At 37.4% G+C, this 22,235-nt stretch overlaps 1 protein-coding gene and 2 long non-coding RNA genes across 4 annotated transcripts in view; 1 reads left to right on the top strand and 2 right to left on the bottom strand.

Annotated features, from left to right (window-relative positions):
* Positions 1 to 9: 9 nt before the first annotated feature.
* On the bottom strand, positions 10 to 3,360 carry LOC139936677 (uncharacterized). The gene is made up of 2 exons (XR_011785998.1): positions 2,511 to 3,360; positions 10 to 2,478 (listed from the first exon to the last, which is right to left on the bottom strand). It is a non-coding gene; the product is annotated as an uncharacterized lncRNA (long non-coding RNA).
* Positions 3,361 to 5,530: 2,170 nt separating this feature from the next.
* On the bottom strand, positions 5,531 to 18,012 carry LOC139936663 (medium-chain acyl-CoA ligase ACSF2, mitochondrial-like). Its single transcript, XM_071931531.1, has 13 exons — positions 17,575 to 18,012; positions 14,903 to 15,080; positions 13,751 to 13,933; positions 13,090 to 13,208; positions 12,602 to 12,767; positions 12,134 to 12,229; positions 11,378 to 11,526; positions 10,648 to 10,816; positions 9,911 to 10,018; positions 9,664 to 9,815; positions 9,033 to 9,174; positions 8,316 to 8,426; positions 5,531 to 7,731 (listed from the first exon to the last, which is right to left on the bottom strand). The coding sequence occupies exons 1-13, from the start codon at positions 17,724 to 17,726 to the stop codon at positions 7,606 to 7,608; spliced, it is 1,851 nt and encodes a 616-aa protein (XP_071787632.1). The 5' UTR covers positions 17,727 to 18,012; the 3' UTR covers positions 5,531 to 7,605.
* A 44-nt stretch (positions 18,013 to 18,056) lies between these two features.
* The window catches only part of LOC139936676 (uncharacterized), a 66,223-nt gene continuing 62,044 nt past the window's right edge, over positions 18,057 to 22,235 (top strand). For both annotated transcript variants that reach the window (XR_011785997.1, XR_011785996.1), the window contains exon 1: positions 18,057 to 18,180. This is a non-coding gene — a long non-coding RNA (uncharacterized lncRNA). The remainder of the gene's footprint in view (positions 18,181 to 22,235) is intronic.

The raw sequence follows: 22,235 nt of genomic DNA, 5'->3' as shown, positions 1-22,235 counted from the left end.
GAATCCATGAAGAGTTTCAGACGTATGAACGTAATGGAATTAGTTCTGGATGGCTGTCCAAAGATACATAGTTTGAATGCTTGGAGAGTTGGCATGAAGCACACCTAGGTCATTCCAAGTCATTCCAGGTCAACCCAGGTCAACCCAGGTCAATCGAGGCCAACCCAGGCAAACCTAGGCCAACCCAGGCAAGCTAATCAAATGCATCCAATAGTGTTTTCCCCCTAATCAGTCTCATAGAATTGTGTACATTTTCCAAATTCAGGCCACTGCTTCAGGACCAAGGACTACATTATTATTAACATGAGTTCACTTCTGCATAAAAAGAGACACAGGAAAAATATGTGGCAGGCAAGCCTTCATTATTATTGGTAGGCACTATGAAATCTTCTACTCTGAATACAGTAAGATGTAGAACTGCATCAAGCCTGCTTCATCTTCCTGCGAATGATGCGTGCGAAGCAAATTTTCCTTGCGTCAATTGGAAAGGGAGCGTGTACAGATTATTGCATCACCTAAATTCGCTTTGCATTCACAGTAACCATCAACCTGTTTTACTCAGTTTGATACTGTGTGAGTATACCCCTCAAGTTTGGCTTGCCTACCAATAACAATGAAGGCTTGCCTACCACTGCTTACATCCATGTAATATGAGGTGTATAGGTTACGTCTAATAATGTCATCCCATAAAAATGGCCTATTACCAGTTGTAGTATTACATTGTATAAAATAGACTTGGGTTGTAATATCCTTGGTTACTTGTTGGTGGTGTTGTGGTCATATGATTGTTACAAAGTCAATCTGTTTCTACTTGTAAGATTTTTCTCTTTGATATCGAATTAAGTTGCATGTTTTAAAAACACCTGTTTTTTATGATAGGTATTGTATATTTGTGTACTTAAAGTAACCTAAGGTTTACAATCAATTTTGCATGTTTATGATACATACTATTTCTCTAATGATTATTTTCAAATGATAATGTAATGACACACTGTTTCTGCATTGAATCAATAAGATTTGGCTCATGGTGGTTGCCCTAAAAATGACAAAGGTGACAAGTTTAAAAAACAAGGTATAATTATGGAGCTTCTAATCCCTCATTGGTTTATCTAGTATTCTCAATATTTGGATAAAAGCCTTTTGTTGTAGAGAAAGATTAGGATGAAGTGGCTATGAATTACTGGACTTGGGTCAGGGTACATACCCAGTCCCATTTAACTACCCCTCCCCTTCCTAAAACTGTAAGACCTCTAGTGATGTAGCTCTGTTTCATTTTTCTCTCCTAAACGTTATTTGTGATGAGTAGAATCCTATGATTTAAATGTTACCTACAGGACCCAATTTCATACCGCTGCATAACATTAAGCAAATTTTAGGTATACTTTAGCAGAAAAATGTGCAAGCGTGTTTTAAGGTTAGCAGAACAATTTGGCGGCCATCTTGCACGTTTTGCGGGATTTGCATTGTGAAGCCATTTATTTTGGTGCAGTAAGCACCGGAAGGTTAACATGCCTTTTCATGTGCTTACGGTTAGCAGCGCTATGAAATGGAAATCACACAGTAAGCACAAAATTGGGTCCTGCTGGATTGTATTGATTCATTGTCTGAGTGGAATTGTTGAGAGTTGGGTCATATGTAGCAACTACACATCATTTATAATTCAACTAGAATTAAGTTTCAAGTTTAGGAAAGTTTTTGTTTAACTATGGGCAGTAAAGGAAAGTGATGGTGTCATTGCTATTCAGAAAGAAAAACCCCAACTCAATCATGTGGTCATTAGGTCATCAAAATAGTTACGCTCCTAAAAAATCACTTCAAAACAAACTTTCCTTAACAAAACAACACCCCCCAAAAAATACATTTGGGTTGTCAGAAATGCTTCTATGACTGTTTTCCACTGTTTGCAGTTCAACACAATGGCAAAATTTCTTTGGGTTTTTAGATATGTTTTTCCTGAATCAAAACTATTTTGTCAATAACTCTCATCGAAAGTACACAAGCACTCTCTATAAAAAAGTCCCCAGAATACTCCCAGTCTATGAGGAAATGTTTTCATCAGAAAGTTGTGGACTGTCAGAAGGAAACAAATGAGTTCTTCCTGTTCATGTATGAAAAGATGCTAATTCATTCATTTCTCAGTCAATTAATAGCATGATTAAAAATCAAGAAAACCAAACCAGATCATTAGTAGGAATTTGCAGGGGCATACCCCCCCCCCTCACAATGAGATATCAAAAAATGTACAATGGTTATTTGAATGGGTTGATATATGAAATAGTCCCATAAGTATATGTATTGCCCCCCCCCCCCCGCCCCCCACCCCATTGTCTAGTTATTCCACTGGTGATTTGTCTTGTCATGTGTTTAACAAAAATGCAATGATGACTTGTCAGTATTTTATGTACCCAGTACGCCTAGTGCCCAGTACGCCTAGTGCCCAGTACGCCTAGTGCCCAGTACGCCTAGTGCCCAGTACGCCTAGTGCCCAGTACGCCTAGTGCCCAGTACGCCCAGTGCCCAGTATCCAGACCTCCTTGTTTGACACTATTGTCTATTTTTTATGTACGTTTAGTGTTTTTTTCACAGCCTAATGGAAGGAATCTCATCATGTGATAATTTCAGGAATGTTTCATTTCATGAGGTGATTTCCTCTTGATATGGATCAGAATTACAGTTTGTCTCATTGCATGATGTATTGCCACTCAATGTTTGCTTAAACTTACTATAGTCCAATAGTATTTCCTGTCATAGACAGTATGAGGTAACTGTTAATATTAATGTATGTCACATGATATGTTTTCCACCAATCAAATGACACAAAACTTATGAGTGGTTTCTGATTTTCAGAACAGATTCCCGCAGTAAACGGTTGACTCCACCATGCCTCCTTCTGCTTCTTTGCATCAGAATAATTGTATTTGTTTAATTGGAATGAAACAAAATGGCTCAATGAAAGGTAGATTTGGATTAATTGTGTTTTTGCTCCTTTCTTTTGAGCTCTGCCTCTAATAAGGTCTGACCATTCTCTATCGTTACAGTTATTGTCAAAACAAAAGTAATGTCTCCAATCCAATAAATCAGTTGGGTTTTTAGTGTAATTCTTGATTAAGTTGTAAATAGTAAACTAGCCAACACTTTATCTAACAGCCATGGAAATAAGTGCTGATATTGCTGTACATTATACCGGAAACTAAGGTAGACACAGTAATTAAGGATCATGTGTGCGTTTATTCCCAGTTTTTACAAACAAAATTAAGGATCAAATTGAAATACATGTAATTTTTATTTATTGTTTTTTCTTTATAATAATTGATAGAACAAATTAAGTTGGTCCTGATTTTGTACCAAATAAATATTGAAAGCTATGTTTTGAAATAATGTCAGAAATGTTTGTTTTATGTTTTCCTGTGGTTTTATTTTTTACTCCAATTGTCAGTGGCGTGTCATGGCCAAGCGGTTAAGAGCATCAAACTCAAGCTCTGGTGTTTCTGATCAGCAGAGTTTGGGTTCGAATCCCAGTCGTGACATCTGTGTCTTTAAGCAAGACACTTAACCATGATGCTTCGTCCTTTGGATGAGATGTAAAGCCATTGGTCCTGTGTGTTATGTAAAAAACCCAGTGTCCTTATTGAAAAGAGAAGGGGTTTGCCTGGTGTTGCTGGTTTGATTGGCAGCATATTGCGCCACAGCACCTTGTAAACCATTACATGGTGCTGTGGCGCAGTATGCTATGTAAAGGAGGGCTCATAATTCAAACTGAGCCCCACAAACCTTGTAGGAAAATACTGAGTGTGTGCTTAAAAACAAATGTTGTGTGTCAGGAAGTATTTTGATTCTCTTAGGGCCATTGCATAACATCCAACACAACCAGGCATATACTCTAGTGGGATTTGGACCCCAACCCCTACCAGTCTTAAGAGCCTAATTGCTTCCGTTTACCGCTGAATTCTGCGCTTACGATCACCATTCTCAAGTGCTGGGGGGGTTGCTCCCCCCCCAGTTTTTTCCCCGATGGCGGAAATTGAGTGACAAGGCAGTCAAATTATTAACTCAGAGAAAAAAGACCGCTGCTGTATAAAAACCGTATACACTGTGCGTAAAATGTGTAACCACATCGCACGACACGATGCCCCCGTACACTATCCGCATGTGTCGGCAGTGTAGGGTCTGTGTTGAAGCCACTGACCTCATTACTATAATAAGCGAAGAGTTCCCACGGTAAGCTCATTACCATAATTCCCGTGAAAGACGAGATGAGCTGCCTACTACTAGCATATCAGAGAGCCCCCCCCCCATTTTTCCCCAATTAACATTTTTATTTGAAATTTTTTTCATGTAACACATTCAACCCGGAAGTTACAGACCCGACAAGGCTGTCGGCCTGACGGCCTCCGCATTCGGTTAGTGGTACGAGTGCGGATGACTTGTGTGCACAGTAGTCATATGATGTATATATGGGTGGGTCGTGTGGTGTGATTACACGCACCACGCACAGTGTACACGGGTGGGTTTACAACGGCGTCTTTTTCGGAGTGAAAAAAAAATACGACTGCCTTGAGCAAGGCTAGTTTAATCCCAAACCATTGCACCCAATTTGTTACAATGTTGTTTGCGCTGGAAATAAACTCAATTTCATCCATTATAATTATAGCTGGCACCATCAAAAAAGCCCAATAGTGATACACTTTCCATCTCCGGAAATGTTAAAGGCAGTGGACACTATTGGTAATTGTCAAAGACTAGCCTTCACAGTTAGTTATCTCAACATATGCATAAAATAACAAACCTGTAAAAAATTTGAGCTCAATCGGTCATCAAAGTTGCGAGATAATAATGAAAGAAGAAAACACCCTTTTAAACTCGAGGTCTCGAAATCAAATTCGTGGAAAATTACTTCTTTCTCCAAAACTATGGCACTTCAGAGGGAGCTGTTTCTCACAATGTTTTATACCACCAACCTCTCCCCATTACTTGTCACCAAGAAAGGTTTTATGCTAATAATTACTTTGAGTAATTACCAATAGTGTCCACTGTCTTTAATAAAATGTGGATTTATTTATCTGTACAAGCTTGTGAACTTGCTATAAATAGAAATGCATTGTCTCCGTCAAAGTGGTAAGTCAATGCTTTTCTGCAGTACAAAAATTACAATAACATTATAGATTTTTTTTTGCCCCCCCCCCTAAATTTAAGGTTAAGAGGTCTGGTGCCGCCGCTGCTAGTGTGGAGATTGCACATGCTACAAAATTCCCCTCTAACCCAAGAAATTTGCTTGATGTGAGCACAGACAAATCTTGCTTAAAAGAAACTGGTTACCGTCCATAAGTCTATAAAATTTACATTGTTGCAACTGGTGCCCCACTCATTTTTGCTTAGCAAAGAAACTTGCTAAGCAGTACTTTCTGCTTTACAGCTTTATGAAATTGGGCTCTGATGTCTTACCTTACCACATGACATAACACACCAGTTGGAATTCTGTAATCTTATAGGGAATTCAGACAATCAAATAGAGAGAGGCAAAGGAGCACAATTATTGTTTATTACAGAATTATAAAATTTATTCCCTTAAAAATACATGATTCATGAAGGTACCTCAAAGATTTAACTAGAAAAATAGATTATATTAAAAAGTGACACATGTAAATTTGGTTTTGAGAAGAAACAAAAGATCGCATACCACCTTCAAGTTTGATTCAAGTGTTTTGTTGCTTATTTTGGAAAATACAATCATATAATTTGAGGCATTTCATGGCGAGGTTTCAATATTTATTTGGTTTGCGGTAACACTATGTATGTGTTGTATCTACATGTACTTGCCAGGTAGAGTTGGTTCTTAAGAGAACCGTCTTGCTATATATTCTGATGTCGCAGAGTAGATTTATTGGATTTTTCGGGAGACTTCTCAGTTCTGAAAAGAAATTTCCTGCTTATTAACTACTACCTGGTTGGAATGTATAGAAAATCGGCTGGGACTACTACTTTAGCTTGTTGGTTCCTCATTAACTCCACTACTGTGGAGTCAATTCTTAAATCATACATATTTTAGAATATTTAACTACATTTCTAAGTATTTTTGGGGGGAAGATTCAATTGATCAATTAACAAAAATTCACATGATTTTATAAAATACAATTTAAATCTTACTGTCAAAATGATAAAAAGTCAAATGATGATGATGACAAATCATCAATTGGTTCATGGAATGGATTCTAAGACTTTTATGTCCAGAAACTGTGCAAACTTCTGCTGGGAACACATTGGTGTTTTTTTTTGTCTCACCAAAGTGTCATTGATCCGAGCTATAGTGTTTGGCTGTATTTGGAGATCGTACAATTAAAGATGCTATGTCAGATTTTTGGCAGATTTGACCCCAAAGTTTTGATTTCAAATTTAAAAGGTATTTTGATGGTGGTCGAGAAAGTTACAAGCTTTCATTTGAGTCATTGCTCGAAAAAGTCCGCCAATTATTAGTAGCAGCGAAAGAAAGTGCTCAAAATTAGTTTTTGTCGGGATCCCGACAATATATCACGTGACCAATGTTTTATAAGAATTGTTTTAAATTTTTGTCATGGTTCCTGACCATTAAAAGTAAAAGTTAAACTTTATTTCGTTAGAGCGGGTGATACTCTTTGAAATACCATTCACTGAAAAAAATATTTTTTTTAATGTATGGGGCCAAAAATCTGACATCTTTAATAGTAATAGTAATAAAAAATAATAACCCGTTTTTATACAGCGCTTTTCACACCCAGAGGGGGGACCTAAAGCGCTTCACATTATTACCCCTGGTCACTGGGCCTTAAATCACTCCTTAAACCATCTCAGCTCCCTGGTGGGGAGTATGCACCCAATTACAACATAATAACCAAAATAGTCTGGTATAAACATTTTAAAAATACTGAATGGAATTTATACTGAATTGAATTTATACTGTATTCATCTTGCAGTGGATCTTGTTGCCATGTGAAGTTAGCAAAACTCTAGAGAGCTATATAATACACTGTGTACTGCCATACTAACAAGACACATGCTATAGCAGATATATATTCATAGCTGAGATGCTGCAGTCTTGCAACTTAAGTATGTCACAATTCTGATTAAAAGGTTAGCACAGTCTTTTTTTAATTTTTGTTTAAATTTGTTCTCACTAATCTTTCTTTGGTTTTTGTTGTTAAAGGTATCAAGTGAATATTGAAAAATTTTCCTACTCATTCAAAATAGTACTTTAATATTTAAATAAATTGTTAACCATTGAATTGGCTTAAAACTGAGAGGACATCTTTCTCATGGTTCATTCAACTCTTTGAATTTCTTCTTCTTTGGTTTAACTCTATCAGGACCATGCTTATCAGAACCATGTATTGTTAGACTTACAGAGACCGGGGGACACTGGTGGTGATTGGATAAGAATTGTTCCCCCAGTCCTTATAGGGTTAAGAACAATGAGCAAGGGTGTACATTGTATTGCTAATGCTACCAAACTCATCTACATTGAAGTTTATTTTGCATAACTTATTAAATCAGTCTCTTGAAAACACATGAGAAGACTGCAATATAGATATAACGCTGGATGACGCTAATACTTAATGCTGACAAGTTTAGACTTTACCCCTTTAAATCCAGGAGAATATGCATCTCCTCTCTCATCTTAAACTTCTGCACTTTACCAGTCACAGTCAGAGGAAACTCCGACACAAAGTGAACAATCTTGGGGATCTTAAAATGAGCCATCTATAAAAAAAAAGATACAAGGAAAGCAAAGTTTAATGCAGCTCATTATGGTCTAATGAATACAACCTTCACTACCTACACATTTGATATTCTACTATTAAAGCAAACAACAATTCAGTAAAATCACTTTACCAGGTTCATCTATTAAACAAATATATCACATATCATTTACATCCTTCAAATGGGACGTGAAGCCATAGGTCCCATGTGTTGTGTAACACACGTAAAAGAACTTGGTACACTTAACAAAATGAGAAGGGGGTTTGCCCAGGTGTTCTTGGCTTGATAAGCAGCATGTTGCGCCAAAACACCTTGTAAACCATTACATGATGCTCTGTTAAAGGAGTAGGTCTCGATAGTCAAAGGTATAGTAGTCCCAAATACCTTGCAGGAAAATACTTTTAAGCGTTTTGAGCGTCACTGAGGGATGGATATACGTGCTTTATAAAAAGCTACTATTGTTATTATGGATAAAAACGGATAAAAATGTATACAGATAAACACAAAGTATATTAACTAAATTATTTCAGGCCTTGATAAATCACCTTTAAATCAAAATAGAAGTTAAAGTTCTTTTTACTCACCTCTCCTTTACAGAATTCCTTGATCTCTTCTTCAGTTGCAGTTTGTCCTTCCTTTAATTTGATCCAAGCGCAAACAATCTCACCAAGACGCTCATCTGGAAGTCCAATTACCTGCATAGTAAGGTAAACCATGAAGAAGAAATCATTAAGATACAAAATTAAATCTAACTGCAGATCAGAAATCAACATCCCAAAGTATTCAATCTTCGACCAGAGACCATTTTTATACATAGCTCCAGAACTCTGGAACCGGCTTCGAACACATGTTAGAAATGCAAACACACTAGAGCCCCATTTCATAGAGTTGTTAGAGCTGCTAAGCACAATCATGAAATTTCTTCCTTGATAAAAACTGAATTACCAACCAAATTTCCATTTGATGCATGTTGCTTCTTACTGGTATTCAGCTGTTGTTTGCTTGGCCTAAAAATCACAGGGAAAGTTGGTTGGCACTCCTGTTTTAGCAAGCGAGAAATTTCATGCTAAGCAAATTGTTGTGCTTAGCAGTGCTATGAAATTGGGCCTAGATCAGTTCAAAAGTTCACTTAAAACCCATCTGCTTAGAATATGACTTTCTTGTAAAATTGTTGTCATGCGTACAATTTGTTTCTGCTTTAAATTAATTTTATGCCTGTACAGCGCATTGAGGTTTTGCCATGGACGGAATGCGCTTTACAAAAATGATATATTATTTAAGTGTTAGAAAAAAGGATCTACCTGAACGTCTTCAATCTTTGGATGCTTATACAAGAAGTTCTCCAGCTCCACAGGATAAATATTTTCTCCTCCTCGGATGATCATATCTTTCTTCCGTCCAACGATGGAGACGTAACCTTCATCATCCATTACAGCCAGATCACTAAAGAATATTTATAGTCATATCAGACAAACACAATTCTTATATATAGTTTACAGGTATCTTATTTCTAGTAACATGCACAGGTGACACTCAAGCAGCCGATTTCACTAAACTTTACGCAACTGCGGAAGTCCACTTTCGCAATATTTATGGAGCAACTTGCGCCATAAACACTGCGCAAGTGGACTACGCAGTTGCATAAATTTTCGTGAAATTGGCTGCTGGGGCAGAAACCCAGGGTTAGGATTCTGTAATTTGAAAATTATTTAAAAGAAGTCTGGCATTGTAGAATGGACTCAACGTTGTCCATTATTGACAAGCAGTTGTGTCATGACACAATAAAATGATGTGCCTACATGTACAGACAAACGGACAGGTAGCTGTATGGAACAAACAAGCAAACAAACAAGCAAACACACACACAAACAAACAAACAATCAAACAAGCAAACAGTCAAACAAATAACCAAAGCTACATGTAGCTGCTTACCCTGTGTGGAACCATCTACTTTCATCAATAGCCTCTTTTGTCTTCTTCTCATCTTGCCAATAACCAATCATTGTGGTATATCCTCGACTGCATAACTCTCCAGCAGTATTACGGGGTACAATGTTACCAGTTTCAACATCAATAATCTTTACCTAGAGAAAAAAAAGGTTGGACACTTTACTTATCTCGACCAATTTCATTTCAAGAGTCACTTCCTTTGTACATTGTTAGATTCTATAAATCTTACTTCATTGTGGTCAGTGGCTTTTCCGATTGTTGAAACTCTCTTCTCTATTGGATCATCTCGTAGTGTTTGAAAGATCACAGGAGATACTTCCGTCAGTCCATATGCAATCTACAATCAAAGTTGGAAAGGACTTTTAAAATCGCAAGTACACTGTATAGTAAGTTTGGTTTCTAAAATAAAATTTCTCTTTAGTGGTGATTAAGTTAGTAAGTTTGGGGTTGAACAAAGGTAAATTTATAATTAATGTGGCTGTTTTCTACCAACTGAACTAACCGGCGCTAATGATGACAGTCTTCCTATATTGTAAATATCTTTGTTTGGGGGTTTCAGTCAGAAGCCATACAACCGTTAAATGCTATAACCAGGAATCACACCCAAGTTAACGATACAAGCTTCAGATTGGCACCCCAACTATAAATATTGAACAAACTATGACAACATTAGGGCAAGATTTCTAGCTGGTAGATTTAATGATGAGTACAGTTTGATTGTGTTGCGCATTATAATGCCTGCTTAAGCTTTAGGGTCAACATGCGTAATTTGAAAATGGCCATGAACCCTAACCGGTGGGGGTGTACGTGTGCGTGCCATAAAAATCAAACCTGGATTGCTGCGTGCTTCATTAATGTGCGCGATTAGACGCGCATACAGTCTGACCTACACAATATGGCCACATTAATTGCAACAGGGTTTATTCGATACAGTTTACATGAAAGTGAGAAGGTTATAATTCTTACACAAACATCCTTCATATTGAGCTGTGTTATACTCTGTTTCATAATCTCTATGGGACAAGGTGAACCTGCCATAATACCCGTTGATAAACTCGAGAAATCATACTGGGAGATTCTTGGATGATGCAACATGTCAATGAACATAGTTGGGGTTCCGTATAACGACGTACATCTAGTAGGAAATAAACAAAGAGATAAATTGCACATTTAATGTTCAGGAGCTGTTTATAAACATCAAAAGATACAAATTTATGTTCTCAACCAATAGGTGTTGAACACTAACATTTCGTAGGATGTGTTATCTGCAATTTTTACGAGTACAGACTATTTAAAAGCCGGAACAACTTTGGAATTTCCTCAATTTTTCGCTGTACTTTATGGCTGAGGTTTTGCAAATCACAATAAGTGCCTTCTCAATTTTCTCACATTGACATCAAATCCTGGAGCTTAGTAAGAGTTTGTTTTCTTTCCTTTGTCAAGTCAGTGTTTCATCCTGGCAATGACAAAGCTCAAAAAAGTCCCCCCAATAATACAGTGTGGTGAAGAATTTGTTTTAATACAGATGTGACATGAGCGAGTTTCATGTGATGCACAGTTTCAATTCAAATTTGTGTGTTCCTATTAGTTTTTATATTATTTGTTTGAGATTGCATCATACAAATCTGCAGCTCCTCGTAAGATTATTGTGTTGTACCTTCTAGAGTCAGACTTTCTTATAAATCTTGCCACTTACTTCTCCTCAGATACAGCTCGAAGTGCTGCTTCAGGTTCAAACCCAGGAGCGGGAAAGACAGAGGTTGCACCATGAACCATTCCACATAACGTTCCTCCTACCATACCAAAGCAATGATACAAGGGGACTGGAATACAGATGCGATGTGGCTGCAACAATCACAATGGTAAGAACATAATTAGCATGAGCCGAGTGACACTCCACTATTAATGGGTTGAAACTCTCAGCTGGGCCAAATTTAATGGCTCTGCTTATCGGCGGAATTCTGCCCTTGTGATCACCATTCTTCGCTTCTGTTAAATTTCTGCACTACATGAATGTCTGCAAATTGGTTACTAGTTACGTGAAGTAAGCACGTGCACAAGCAAAAATTCCCTTCTAACCTGTGAAACACGATTGTGTAACGTGGAAATCCCTGCCTGCGTAAGCGCTGATTCTTTGCTTATGGTAAGCAAGGCCATGAAATTGCCTTGAATAAAATGTACAAAGTTTATGATACAACCTGGGAAGCGGCAGCAAAGGGATCACTTAAAGGAGATTTGATTTTTTTATTTCATCAACAATTAAATAACTGATTCAAATGTAAGAATTTTTTTTATAATGAGGTTCTGAAATGACCCTTCTATATAAAAAACATTTCAAGAAAATTATTGGGTAAACAACGATTATGTGGTGTTTTGCAAGTTGCTAATTCTGATTAGCGGACAGAAAGAAAGGATGATGACAGTAGCCAAGTGTGAAGTGATCCTGTAATACCTTCTCATGGTAACCAATGATATGTCCAATAGTGTAGGCGTTGTTCAGGATATTGTGATGTGTCAACGCTGCACCTTTTGGAAAGCCTGTAGTTCCCTGAAATTAAATTTTACAAAAGAAGTTTTTAGCAAAGTTTTGAATATTCACTAAAGTAATCACATGATCAATTGCCACAGAACATAGAATAGTAAACAGTTAACATCTGATGACGTATTTACACACACATTTTTCCCAGACGCATTTTGTGTCGCATGGCTGGAACAAATGTTGCCTGTACCTTCTTCTAACGTGTGGGCAGGACAGAGTTCACTCTCTGTGCCAACACAAAGAGCACAAAGAATATTTACCAACTTTTGGAATTGTCAACTTTAATCTTTAAGTTTGATTAAATATTCCGATCATTTATCTTGATGATCCTAAACTGTGGCATATTGGCTCTCGATTAAATTAAAAACTATAACTACTCACGGATGTAAACTGTATATTGATGGGTTCATCAAACTGAACCACATGTTTATATTCTTCCAGACGTTTCTCTTCAGTGCTGCCACCCATATTCAGGAGATCAGGAAAGTTGTAAGTTCCTGGAAGACTGTCTTCACCTCTAAAGATGACTGTCTTAAGATCTGGGAGCCTGTAAAGGTATTTTATGTTCAATTATTTGTTACTAAGAACCTTATAAAGCATAAAATGTACATTATTTTCCAAATGTGCCTCGTGTGACTGTTAGAGATTTATAAGTGCATTGGTTCTTTTACGTGCATTACACAACACACAGAACCAATGGTTTTCATCCCATCTGAAAGACGAAGCAGTAAAGATTAAGTATCTTGCTTAGTGAACATGTGTCAAGACCAGGATTTGAACCCACACTCTACTGCTCAGAGACACCAGAGCTTGAGTCCAATGTGTGCTTGACCACACGGTCAAGACAAAGAAAAAAAAGAGACATTTACCTGGCACTTTTAAGCTGACCTGGTTTATCGGTTGCTAGCTCAGGGCAAATCTCTTGTAGCATTGCATAGTAGTCCAATGTTCGGAAACTCTTATCACAGACTATTGCTTTGCAACCAGACTATAAAGACAGAAAAGAAAAGATTATGTTAAAAGTTGGCTTTTCAAGCAATATTAGGTGCATTGTCTCTGGAAATGAAGAAACATTAATGATGATCTACTCTGGGAATTAAAACCCTTCTTCTTTCAAGCCTATTTCACTTCACTCCAGGAGGAAAGCCTTTTCACCAATTTTCCATTTCAGTCTATCCTGCATCGTCTGTTGACATCCCCTAAATGTACTTATAGTTTATCTTCTGTTTTGTCTAACCACTATATGCCATCTAACCAATTGAATATTTACTCTACAGTATTTCTAAGGACAAACACACACAAAAAATCATATCAAAATATAAAACCAGATTCATGTCTGTGATTTTCAATGAAAGTAAAACAATTGACACACTGTATTTAAGCCCCAGTGACCAGGGGTAGTAACGTCGGAAGCGCTTTGAGACACCCCTCAGGCGTGAAAAGCGCTATATAAAAACGGGTTATTATTACTATTATTATAAGTCTTTTTCTTTGTACCATTGAGGCAGGTTTACAGAATAACCTAATTACCTTGTGTAGAGCATACTCCAACTCAAGTACTCTGTACACTGGATTAATGTTGACCATAACTGCTCCAATACGACACGTTGCAAACTGTGTGAGAACCCATTCTAATGTGGATGGTCCCCACATACCAACTCTGTCTCCTTCTTTGATTCCAAGCGCTAGAAGTCCAAGTGCTATTTTGTCAGTCTAAACATAAATGATGGAAACATATTTAGGATCATTAAGAATCTCATTTCTAACTGAAGGGAAGGATTGAGGGACTGGGGCTGGCAGGCCCATCAGTGGGTCAGGCATTACAATCTTTACACAAGTACAAACAATGTGGAGTAGAGAGAGTCAAACACATTGAGAAGAGGATATTATCAAACTGCCTCATCTGTATAAGGATTTCAAAAGAAAACATCCATGAATATGCAAAGCAATACTGTGGTAAAATGGTTGTGAATTTGTGTCTAAAATCTGATCTAATTGGTACTTTATGTTGTTTGTGTTAACAAAATGTCACCTTCTTAGGTTAATAAATTACAAAATAATCAAGCCTTATGTTAAGAACATTTGTTTTTAAAGGCAGTGGACACTATTGGTAATTGTCAAAGGCTTAGCCTTCACAGTTGGTGTATCTCAACATATGCATAAAATAACAAACCTGTGAAAACTTGAGCTCATTCGATCATCTAACTTGCGAGATATTAATGAAAGAAAAACACACCCTTGTCACACGCAGTTGTGTGCTTTTAGATGGTTGATTTCGAGACCTCAAGTTCTAAATCTGAGGTCTCGAAATCAAATTTGTGGAAAATTACTTCTTTCTCGAAAACTATGGCACTTCAGAGGGAGCCGTTTCTCACAACAATTTATACCATCAACCTCTCCCCATTACTCGTAATCAAGAAAGGTATTATGCTAATCATTATTTTGAGTAATTACCAGTAGTGTCCACTGCCTACTTGCATCAGGTATAACAAATACTTTCCATGAGTCCTGTGAAAAAAAAGCCCCACAGACTAATTACTCCCGTGGGATTCAAACCCATGACCTTTACCCGTAGAGTAGATGTCTTACCACTAGAGACCACCGAGATTGACTGGAAGCTAAATGCAATTTGAATATTTTAGCAGTCGTGTTAAATTAATTCTTAAGTGAAATTCTACTGACCTCTTGTTTGAATTGTGCAAATGTCCTTCTGATTCCATCTGCACAGAAGACATGTGACTCTCTATCTGGATATTTCTCTGTTGTTTCATCCATTATTTGACCGATTGTTTTCCCAATAAGTGGCTCATTCACAGCAGCATGGTAGTAACTCAACTCATTATGGTTGGCACTAACAGATCTGATGATAGGAGTTAATGAAATATTTAAATACGTAATATTTATTTGCATACATCCTTATCATATAATATCAACTGTACAATCTGCTTGATAGCATCAAAAGCTTGCCCTTTCCATTAAGTGTTTTAATGAGAGTATTTATAAAGTAAATTGGGGACCACATACGCAAGATTTTGGTACTTTTATTAACGATGTGACCTACTCTTCTGTTATGGAAGGAATTTTTCTTAAAAGCATAAGCAATAAACCCCTTGTGTTAGGCCGAGTAAAAAAAAAAAGTTTCACGTCCGGGTTTTTCAAAAAAAGGAGGAAGAGGGGCTTTTTATTTTTTATTTTGTATTTCAAGATGGCCGCCATTCTTTGTTAAAATGTCAAATATCCATTGTTTTTTCTACTGCTGCAAAACACAAAACATAAATGAAACAATTTAGTCGAGGCATTCAGACAAGACATTCAGATTGTTTTTGCTGAGATCATTTAATAACCATATTTAAAAAAAAAAAAAATGTGCATAAAAAAAAGAAAAAAAGTAGGCGGCCTGTAAAAAGGAAGCGGGCGGGGACGCTAAACATGTTTCTTTTTTTACTTGGCCTTACAATACATGAAGTCAATTGATAAAAACATCATTCACAGCTCTCGTCTCTATCCTTCTAAAGCTTGTACTTCTATCCAATTAAGTTTTTATGGCCATTGATTTTAAGAGTGATTACCGAGCGTACCTTTCTTTTATCCCCAGTACCAGCAAAAATTACACCAACCAATTAGGACCACCCATAAGGGATAATCTGTTTAGTCTACAACATGTTACGTGGATTGCCCCTAGTACAGTTGGGCTAGTGGTAAATTTGTCAGCGCTATGCCACCAATTTATTCGCCCTGATATATCTCAATTCTACAATCAAGTGATAATAATCCTCAGGTGTATAAAAAAAAAACAAGAAAAAATTGTGCCGTGGACATTTTTCCGTACTAGTACAATACAAATTACAAGACTCAATTTAAGTTAGTTGCGATAACGTAACCCTCCTCCCGACGGCCGCGGTAGGAGGGTTACGTTATCGCAACTAGACCAGAGGTAGAAAATGACAGAGTGAATGACAGAAACAGAGACAATGCCCCAAAATTAACTTGATAGTGTATTGAATTTTATAGTTTATTGAACTTGAACTTTAGTTATTAATATTGAAAAGAAAAAAGTATTTTTTATATTAATAATTAAAATTCAAGTTTAACCTTAACTTTCAAGAATCCTATGTTTGTAATGGATGGAGATCCCATTAGCACGGAGAACACTGCAGCAAACTAAATTTTATCGTGGCGTTCATTGTATAGGTCCACATAGCTATGGTAGCACTTAACACTTTTTTTAGTTAGTACTTTAATAGAAGTACTAGTAGTACAAGTAAGAAGTAGTAGCCTGTACAATTGTATGTTAATGCCTGCCTGGTAATTGGTATCGTAGGAGGTCCTGTTTTCGAGGTGTCCCTAATATCGTGGCAAATCTTTTACCTCTCTGTGCGCGATGTAAACAGTCCCTAGATAAAAATTGTGTGGTTTTATTTGCCAAGCAAAGAGTCTCCTCTTCTTTGACCAAAACTTAGAAACACGTAATGCTCCACTGGTCATTTGCACTTGTAAAAGCAAAAAAGTTGGTATTTTAGGTATTTCTACAAGGTACAAAAATATGTCATAATGTTGAGGCCATAAAAAAATATTTGCCCACCGAAAAAGTTTCACCAAACGCTATTTCAATTCACAATTCATGATGATCAAAATCATGTGACTGAATGTTTTGCTGAGCATTCTTAAAGAAAAATACAGAGGCTTAAAGAAGCCATGTGCCTTATATCATTTTCTAATATTTTTTGAGATTTTTATTTTGTAACCCTCGTATCAATACTATTATTTATATTAAAATTTAAACATCAGCTTGTTGATTCAATTATCACTGTTTATTAATACGCTTTATTATAAATATTAAGAAAAAAAGTAGAAAAAAAATAAATAGAAATCAGATTTTGAAGCCAGTAATTATTCACACTTTTTATTTTTTTTTATTTTGTAAAATTTTTTGCAAGTTATCATGGTAATTTTAAAAATTTAATAAAAAAATATTTTGAATAAAATGAAGGCAACTGCTGGCTATACAGTCATACACAGAGTCTCAAAGAACACTTGTAGTCACTGCAGATGTTTCTTCCATGTATGGCTTCACCGGGAAACCATACTTTCTTGTTTGCCGTGAAAATAGGAAAAACTCAAAACAAATGGGGCCAGTTGAAGTCATCCAAGATCGGTGTGTGGTGTGAACATTTCAATGTCCATCAAGTTTTAATATATGTTTGCATACTTCGTATTAACAAATGAAGATAATTATGGCATCGGTTGATATATTGCATCATTATTTTTTTCCCAATTCAAAGAAAAAGGCATAGTAGCGTGATAACTGGTAAGCAGAGGATATAGGATAGGAAATGCTATCAATGTAATCTCACCTGTTGCATGAGAAGTGTCGACTCAACGTTGTCACTAATGCAGGCCTCAGATGGAGCGATGCACCACGTCGATGTACGTAATCTAAAGGATTAAAACTTCGACCCAGGGTATCAGCCCTCCCTAAAACTGAACGAAGCATGCGAGTTGCCATTCTATATGAGCAGAGCTAGCTACGGCCTACGCCCTTTTCAAAAGTGAAAGAAACTTTATTCAAACTTTACGACTGTGTTCAGTTCCAGCAGAGCAGATGGTGTGATGTTTCTTGTCGACTTTCAGATCAGATCATCTCTACACACTGCTACGTAGAGTGAGAATGAGAAGCTGACTGGGCAGCAGTATGCGTGGTATTAGCGCATAATAGATCGTGCAAATACAAACGATTGTTTGCTAAAAATAATGTTTTTATCTCCGATGATCAGCAGAGCGTTGGATTGAAATCGTTGACTGTTTACATGTCATAGCGCCCTCTCTTGTCACATCGCGATTATCTGCAGGCAAGATGGCGCTCCCCAGCTCTCTTGTCAAAACGCACCTGTCAAAACTTTTTGTACACATTATAATTGAATTGGCAATTTGAAAACATCATATCTGGACCAAGTCATTTGGTAAGCCTATTGGACTACTTTCTATGTCCTGCCACTTTTTCTCTCTCCCCCTTTATTTTTAATGAAAGGGAATATCTCATTCATTCAAGTTCAATTTCATCCATGTCTACTTGACAGTCAAGTAGACCCAGTAACTGGGGCGCTGTACTCCTTTTAAAACAATTTTTGACTTCATCTGTCGTACAGTTACTGGGTCTACATGTCAAGCAAGGTCAAGGTGTCATGTCATTTGGATTTGAGTTGACTTACCTCCTAGATTTTAAAACTATTTCGGTTTCGTCTGGCTATCGTCTCCCGTAACCTCTATAGATGGCCATCTGTCACGCGTTTAACAACCCATGGTTCAAGGAAATTTGGAATCAGAAATCTCTCTTTTTTTTTTTTAATCTCGCCCCAATTAGGCTCTATGTAGTCCTTTGACATATCAATGTGTAATCTTTCGACTAGCGCTGGTAGGACGTCAGTCAGTGCCACTGCACTGACGTCCTGGGTATAAAGATTCTTTACAATGCGAACACAAATTCGACTACAATTTTCATTATTTTTTACCTGATTTGAGACGTTGAAATTCTGTTCATATATTCTTAGTGTCCCTTAGTACATTTTCAATTAGTGCACACCTAACAATTAAATCCATGGAAGAAATTATTGCTGAAAATAAGCAGAAGTTCTGCACTAGCGATGTGATCATCATGTACCAATTAATAGTGTGAGCTAAAGTGCGCATGGCTTTGAGTATAGTGCCGTTATTGGCCATGCGTCGGGTGCAATCAATGAATATGACCCTTTTTAAATTTGCGCAAGCCAGTCGTGCGTTCAAAAAAAGCAGAGGAAAATGAAGTTTGCGCCGTAACAAAAATGCAGCATGCGCAAATTAAGAAAGACTTTCACATCTCCAGCCGCCACGAGAGGGCGGTAGTGATCAATGCAAGAAAGTGTTTACAAGCAAGTCCGTTCTCGACGTGCGAGTGGGAAACGTCAATTTCAATTTTCTTTTCACAAAATATGAACACCACAGGAAGAAAATCAACAATTTTAAATAAAACGATCTTGGAGTTCCAACTACAAGGAACATGTGAGGAAAAGTTCAGCTTCCTGAGTTAAGTAGATATATTTTTAAAAAAAATTACAAATTTTTTTGCAATGGTACGGAACCTTTATACCCTGGACTCCGACGCGTTGCCTGCAACGGAGGAGTCCAACCTGGGCTATCTTTCGACCAGAGAGTCCACTCTGCAATCTCAAAAATTGTAAAAAATGATAAATTCTTACCGTAATTTCAGATTCCCTATCTACTGTACGTGTTTCTCCTCTGCCAACAATAATTGAAAATTACCCGACCTCGTTGTGCGAGAATGCGTCACGGGAGAGGGCGGGTACGATCCGTGATTTGTGTACAAAACATACACGGAACCACGAAGCTCGCACAGGGTACCAGTGTGTACACTTTTTGCACACAGCCGTGTACATACTGGTACTCTGTGCGAGCTTCGTGGTTCCGTGTTTGCTAAACGAATCGAGAAAAACTTGTGTGCAATAAGCGTTTTGCGCTCTGCCGAATATTAGCTGAACCTGCTGGGAGAGCAAAAGCGTGCGCAATCTGCAAATTTGCGCTCTGTTTGTACGGCAGCTCAAGTTGATGATTTTGATAAACTGCGTGCAATCCAAAGATTGTGCAAACATTATAGATTGCGTTTTTGTACACATGAGCGCGATTTGGCAAAGCATTGTTGTTAATTTTAATTTTTTTCCCGCGGTCTGGCCCCAATCCATGAGGAAATAGTTGCTGTGCGTGTGAGCCTGAGACAGAGCCCAAATGCGTGAGACTTGGTAGATCTGTAGACTCCAGGCCAAAGTGGTCAATGCCAAGACAACCAGTCTGTTCAAAAACAGCTTTGACAAATACCTGAATGAAAACGGATATGGGATGTTCTGTTAAAACATTTTAATAAAAGGCATAAAGGCCTACCATAACTTCCATAGTAAGCCTACAATACTAAAATCCCATCAAACCTTAAAGCCATTGGACCCTTTCGGTACACAGTGTTGTCCAAGGTCCGCACTTTGTGTACCACAACTTCTATATCATATAACAAACCTGTGAAAAGTTAGGCTCAAACGGTCATCAGAGTCGGGAGAAAACAACAGAAAACCCACACTTGTTTCCGCGCGTTTCGCCGTGTCATGACATGTGTTTAAAAAAAATCTGTAATTCTCGTTAACGAGAATTTATATTGTTTTACTGTTTTCTCAAAAAGTAAAGCATTTCATGGAATAATATTTCAAGAGAAGTCTTTCACCATTGCCTTCTGTAAACACTGTAAGTTATTTGTAAATCTGTAAACTTTTATTTTTTTTTTCTGAACCGAAAGGGTCCAATGGCTTTAAGTGTAAGCAGAGATGCCAAGTCCAGAGGGCAGCTATGCGTGAGAATTTTCAAAAGCTCACCATCAACCCCCCCCCCCCCACCAAATGAAAGTTAGAGGTTGGATGATTTTTCTTTGACTCGTTTGATTTTTGGCATAATGCACTAGTGATTTATACAAAAAAACAATCATTTTATAAATGTTTGAGCATAACCTACGTCAGGAAACTTTATTCTCAGCATGATTAAGCCTGATGAAAATACAGACTGTGAGTAAACAACCGAGCTTTACTCATCGGTGGAGCTTGCACAGTCTCGCGGTGAACGGGAATCAAAGTTGGGGTTTAAACTGCCCTTTTTAAATTTGTGCGTGCAGGTTTAATAAACCCTGTGCACTAGACATTCAACGCAAAGTTCAAAACATGAGCAAGTTTGGTGCTGTCAAAAACTTTTTTTTTCCCCCGCCGGCTTTTGCAGTGTTGAACCACACATCAAAAGTCATTCCTGCAACTTTATATTCCACATGCTTCTGAAAAAAAAATCCTTAAGAATAAAAGGAATCAAAACTACTGTTAAGTTAAAAGGGTACGCAAGCGTACATTTATATGCGGCTCCCTCTCTGTTTATTTATCTTCAAGTACGGGCTAATCCTCCAATCAGATTTGCAGAATGGAGTGGTGATAAAAACCTATATTGCACGCTAATATCACTACCATGCGGCTTGTGTGTTCTATGTCACACGCCCAGTTTGCTTGAAGATAAATACGTTATCACACATTCGCTCGTGGAAATACGGAAAATATAGGGCGTATGCGTCCCATATCCAACTTCGGCCTCGTTGGATATTGGACGCAGAAGCACTATATTTTTCCGTATTTCACTTGCGCTTGTGTGATAACTTATATTATGCTATGCAGTTCGTGGCGAGCTTGGCGAAATGAAGCTCGTAAACTTCATCCGTGCAAGTTTCAAGCTTGCGTTGGCTGCTACGAAATAACAAAAATAAAAGGGTTAAGTTGGCAGGATACAGAAACTTTTCCCTCGTTCTTTTGCTTCACATTTAGTGGGCATTGTCTCTATTTGTTTCCTGGCCTGGACCTCACTCTGTGACTCTGACACGTTCTACTTCAAATCATTTGTACCATTACTATTTACATGTTCAAATTCAGGTGTGTTTTTTTTAATTAAAGCAAGTTGACTCTTGTTTTTTGTTGTTTTAGGAACCCCACAAATTTACTATCAATGGAAAGTAAATTAAAACAGAATCACAGTGGTGCTAAAATCAGCTTTATAGCTGAAATTGCCATGGGTACTTCTAGAAACTATAACAAAGGCCAAGTAAAATCAGAAACGAGTTTCCCTTCCGGACGTTTAGTAAAATGGAGGAGGCAGGGCGCAACTATTTACTATTTTTCCAAATTTTTGCTATTTTTACTAAGATGGCTGCCATGCTAAAAATCCCTGGCCAAGGTATATTTATTTACAGATATTGTGCTGTTTGAGTATACTGTTATGCAATGTGTACATGTATGACAAAACGAATGATTTGTTTCATTTTAGTCCACTTGTTAAAGTAAGTTTCACAATCAGAAACAGTGATCAATGTACGTGTTCAGCTTGAATTAGCTAAATATTGGAAGAGACAACTTTGCATAGATGACTGTAGACCAACATACTTCGCCTACCTTGC

The sequence above is a fragment of the Asterias amurensis genome, chromosome 4 (assembly GCF_032118995.1).
Source record: "Asterias amurensis chromosome 4, ASM3211899v1".
NCBI lineage: Eukaryota > Metazoa > Echinodermata > Asteroidea > Forcipulatida > Asteriidae > Asterias > Asterias amurensis.
The sequence above is the reverse complement of the archived record's forward strand: the minus strand, read 5'-3'. Positions and strand labels throughout refer to the sequence as shown.

Bases quoted from the DNA above. Each gene is read 5' to 3' on its own strand.
- LOC139936663 (XM_071931531.1), bottom strand. From the start codon at position 17,726: ATGGCAACTCGCATGCTTCGTTCAGTTTTAGGGAGGGCTGATACCCTG. The intron at 12,230-12,601 runs GTGAGTAGTTAT...ATTTAATTTCAG, and splicing joins TCAATATACAGTTTACATCC to GGAACTACAGGCTTTCCAAA. The intron at 9,175-9,663 runs GTAAGCAGCTAC...AATATTCTTTAG, and splicing joins AGTAGATGGTTCCACACAGG to TGATCTGGCTGTAATGGATG.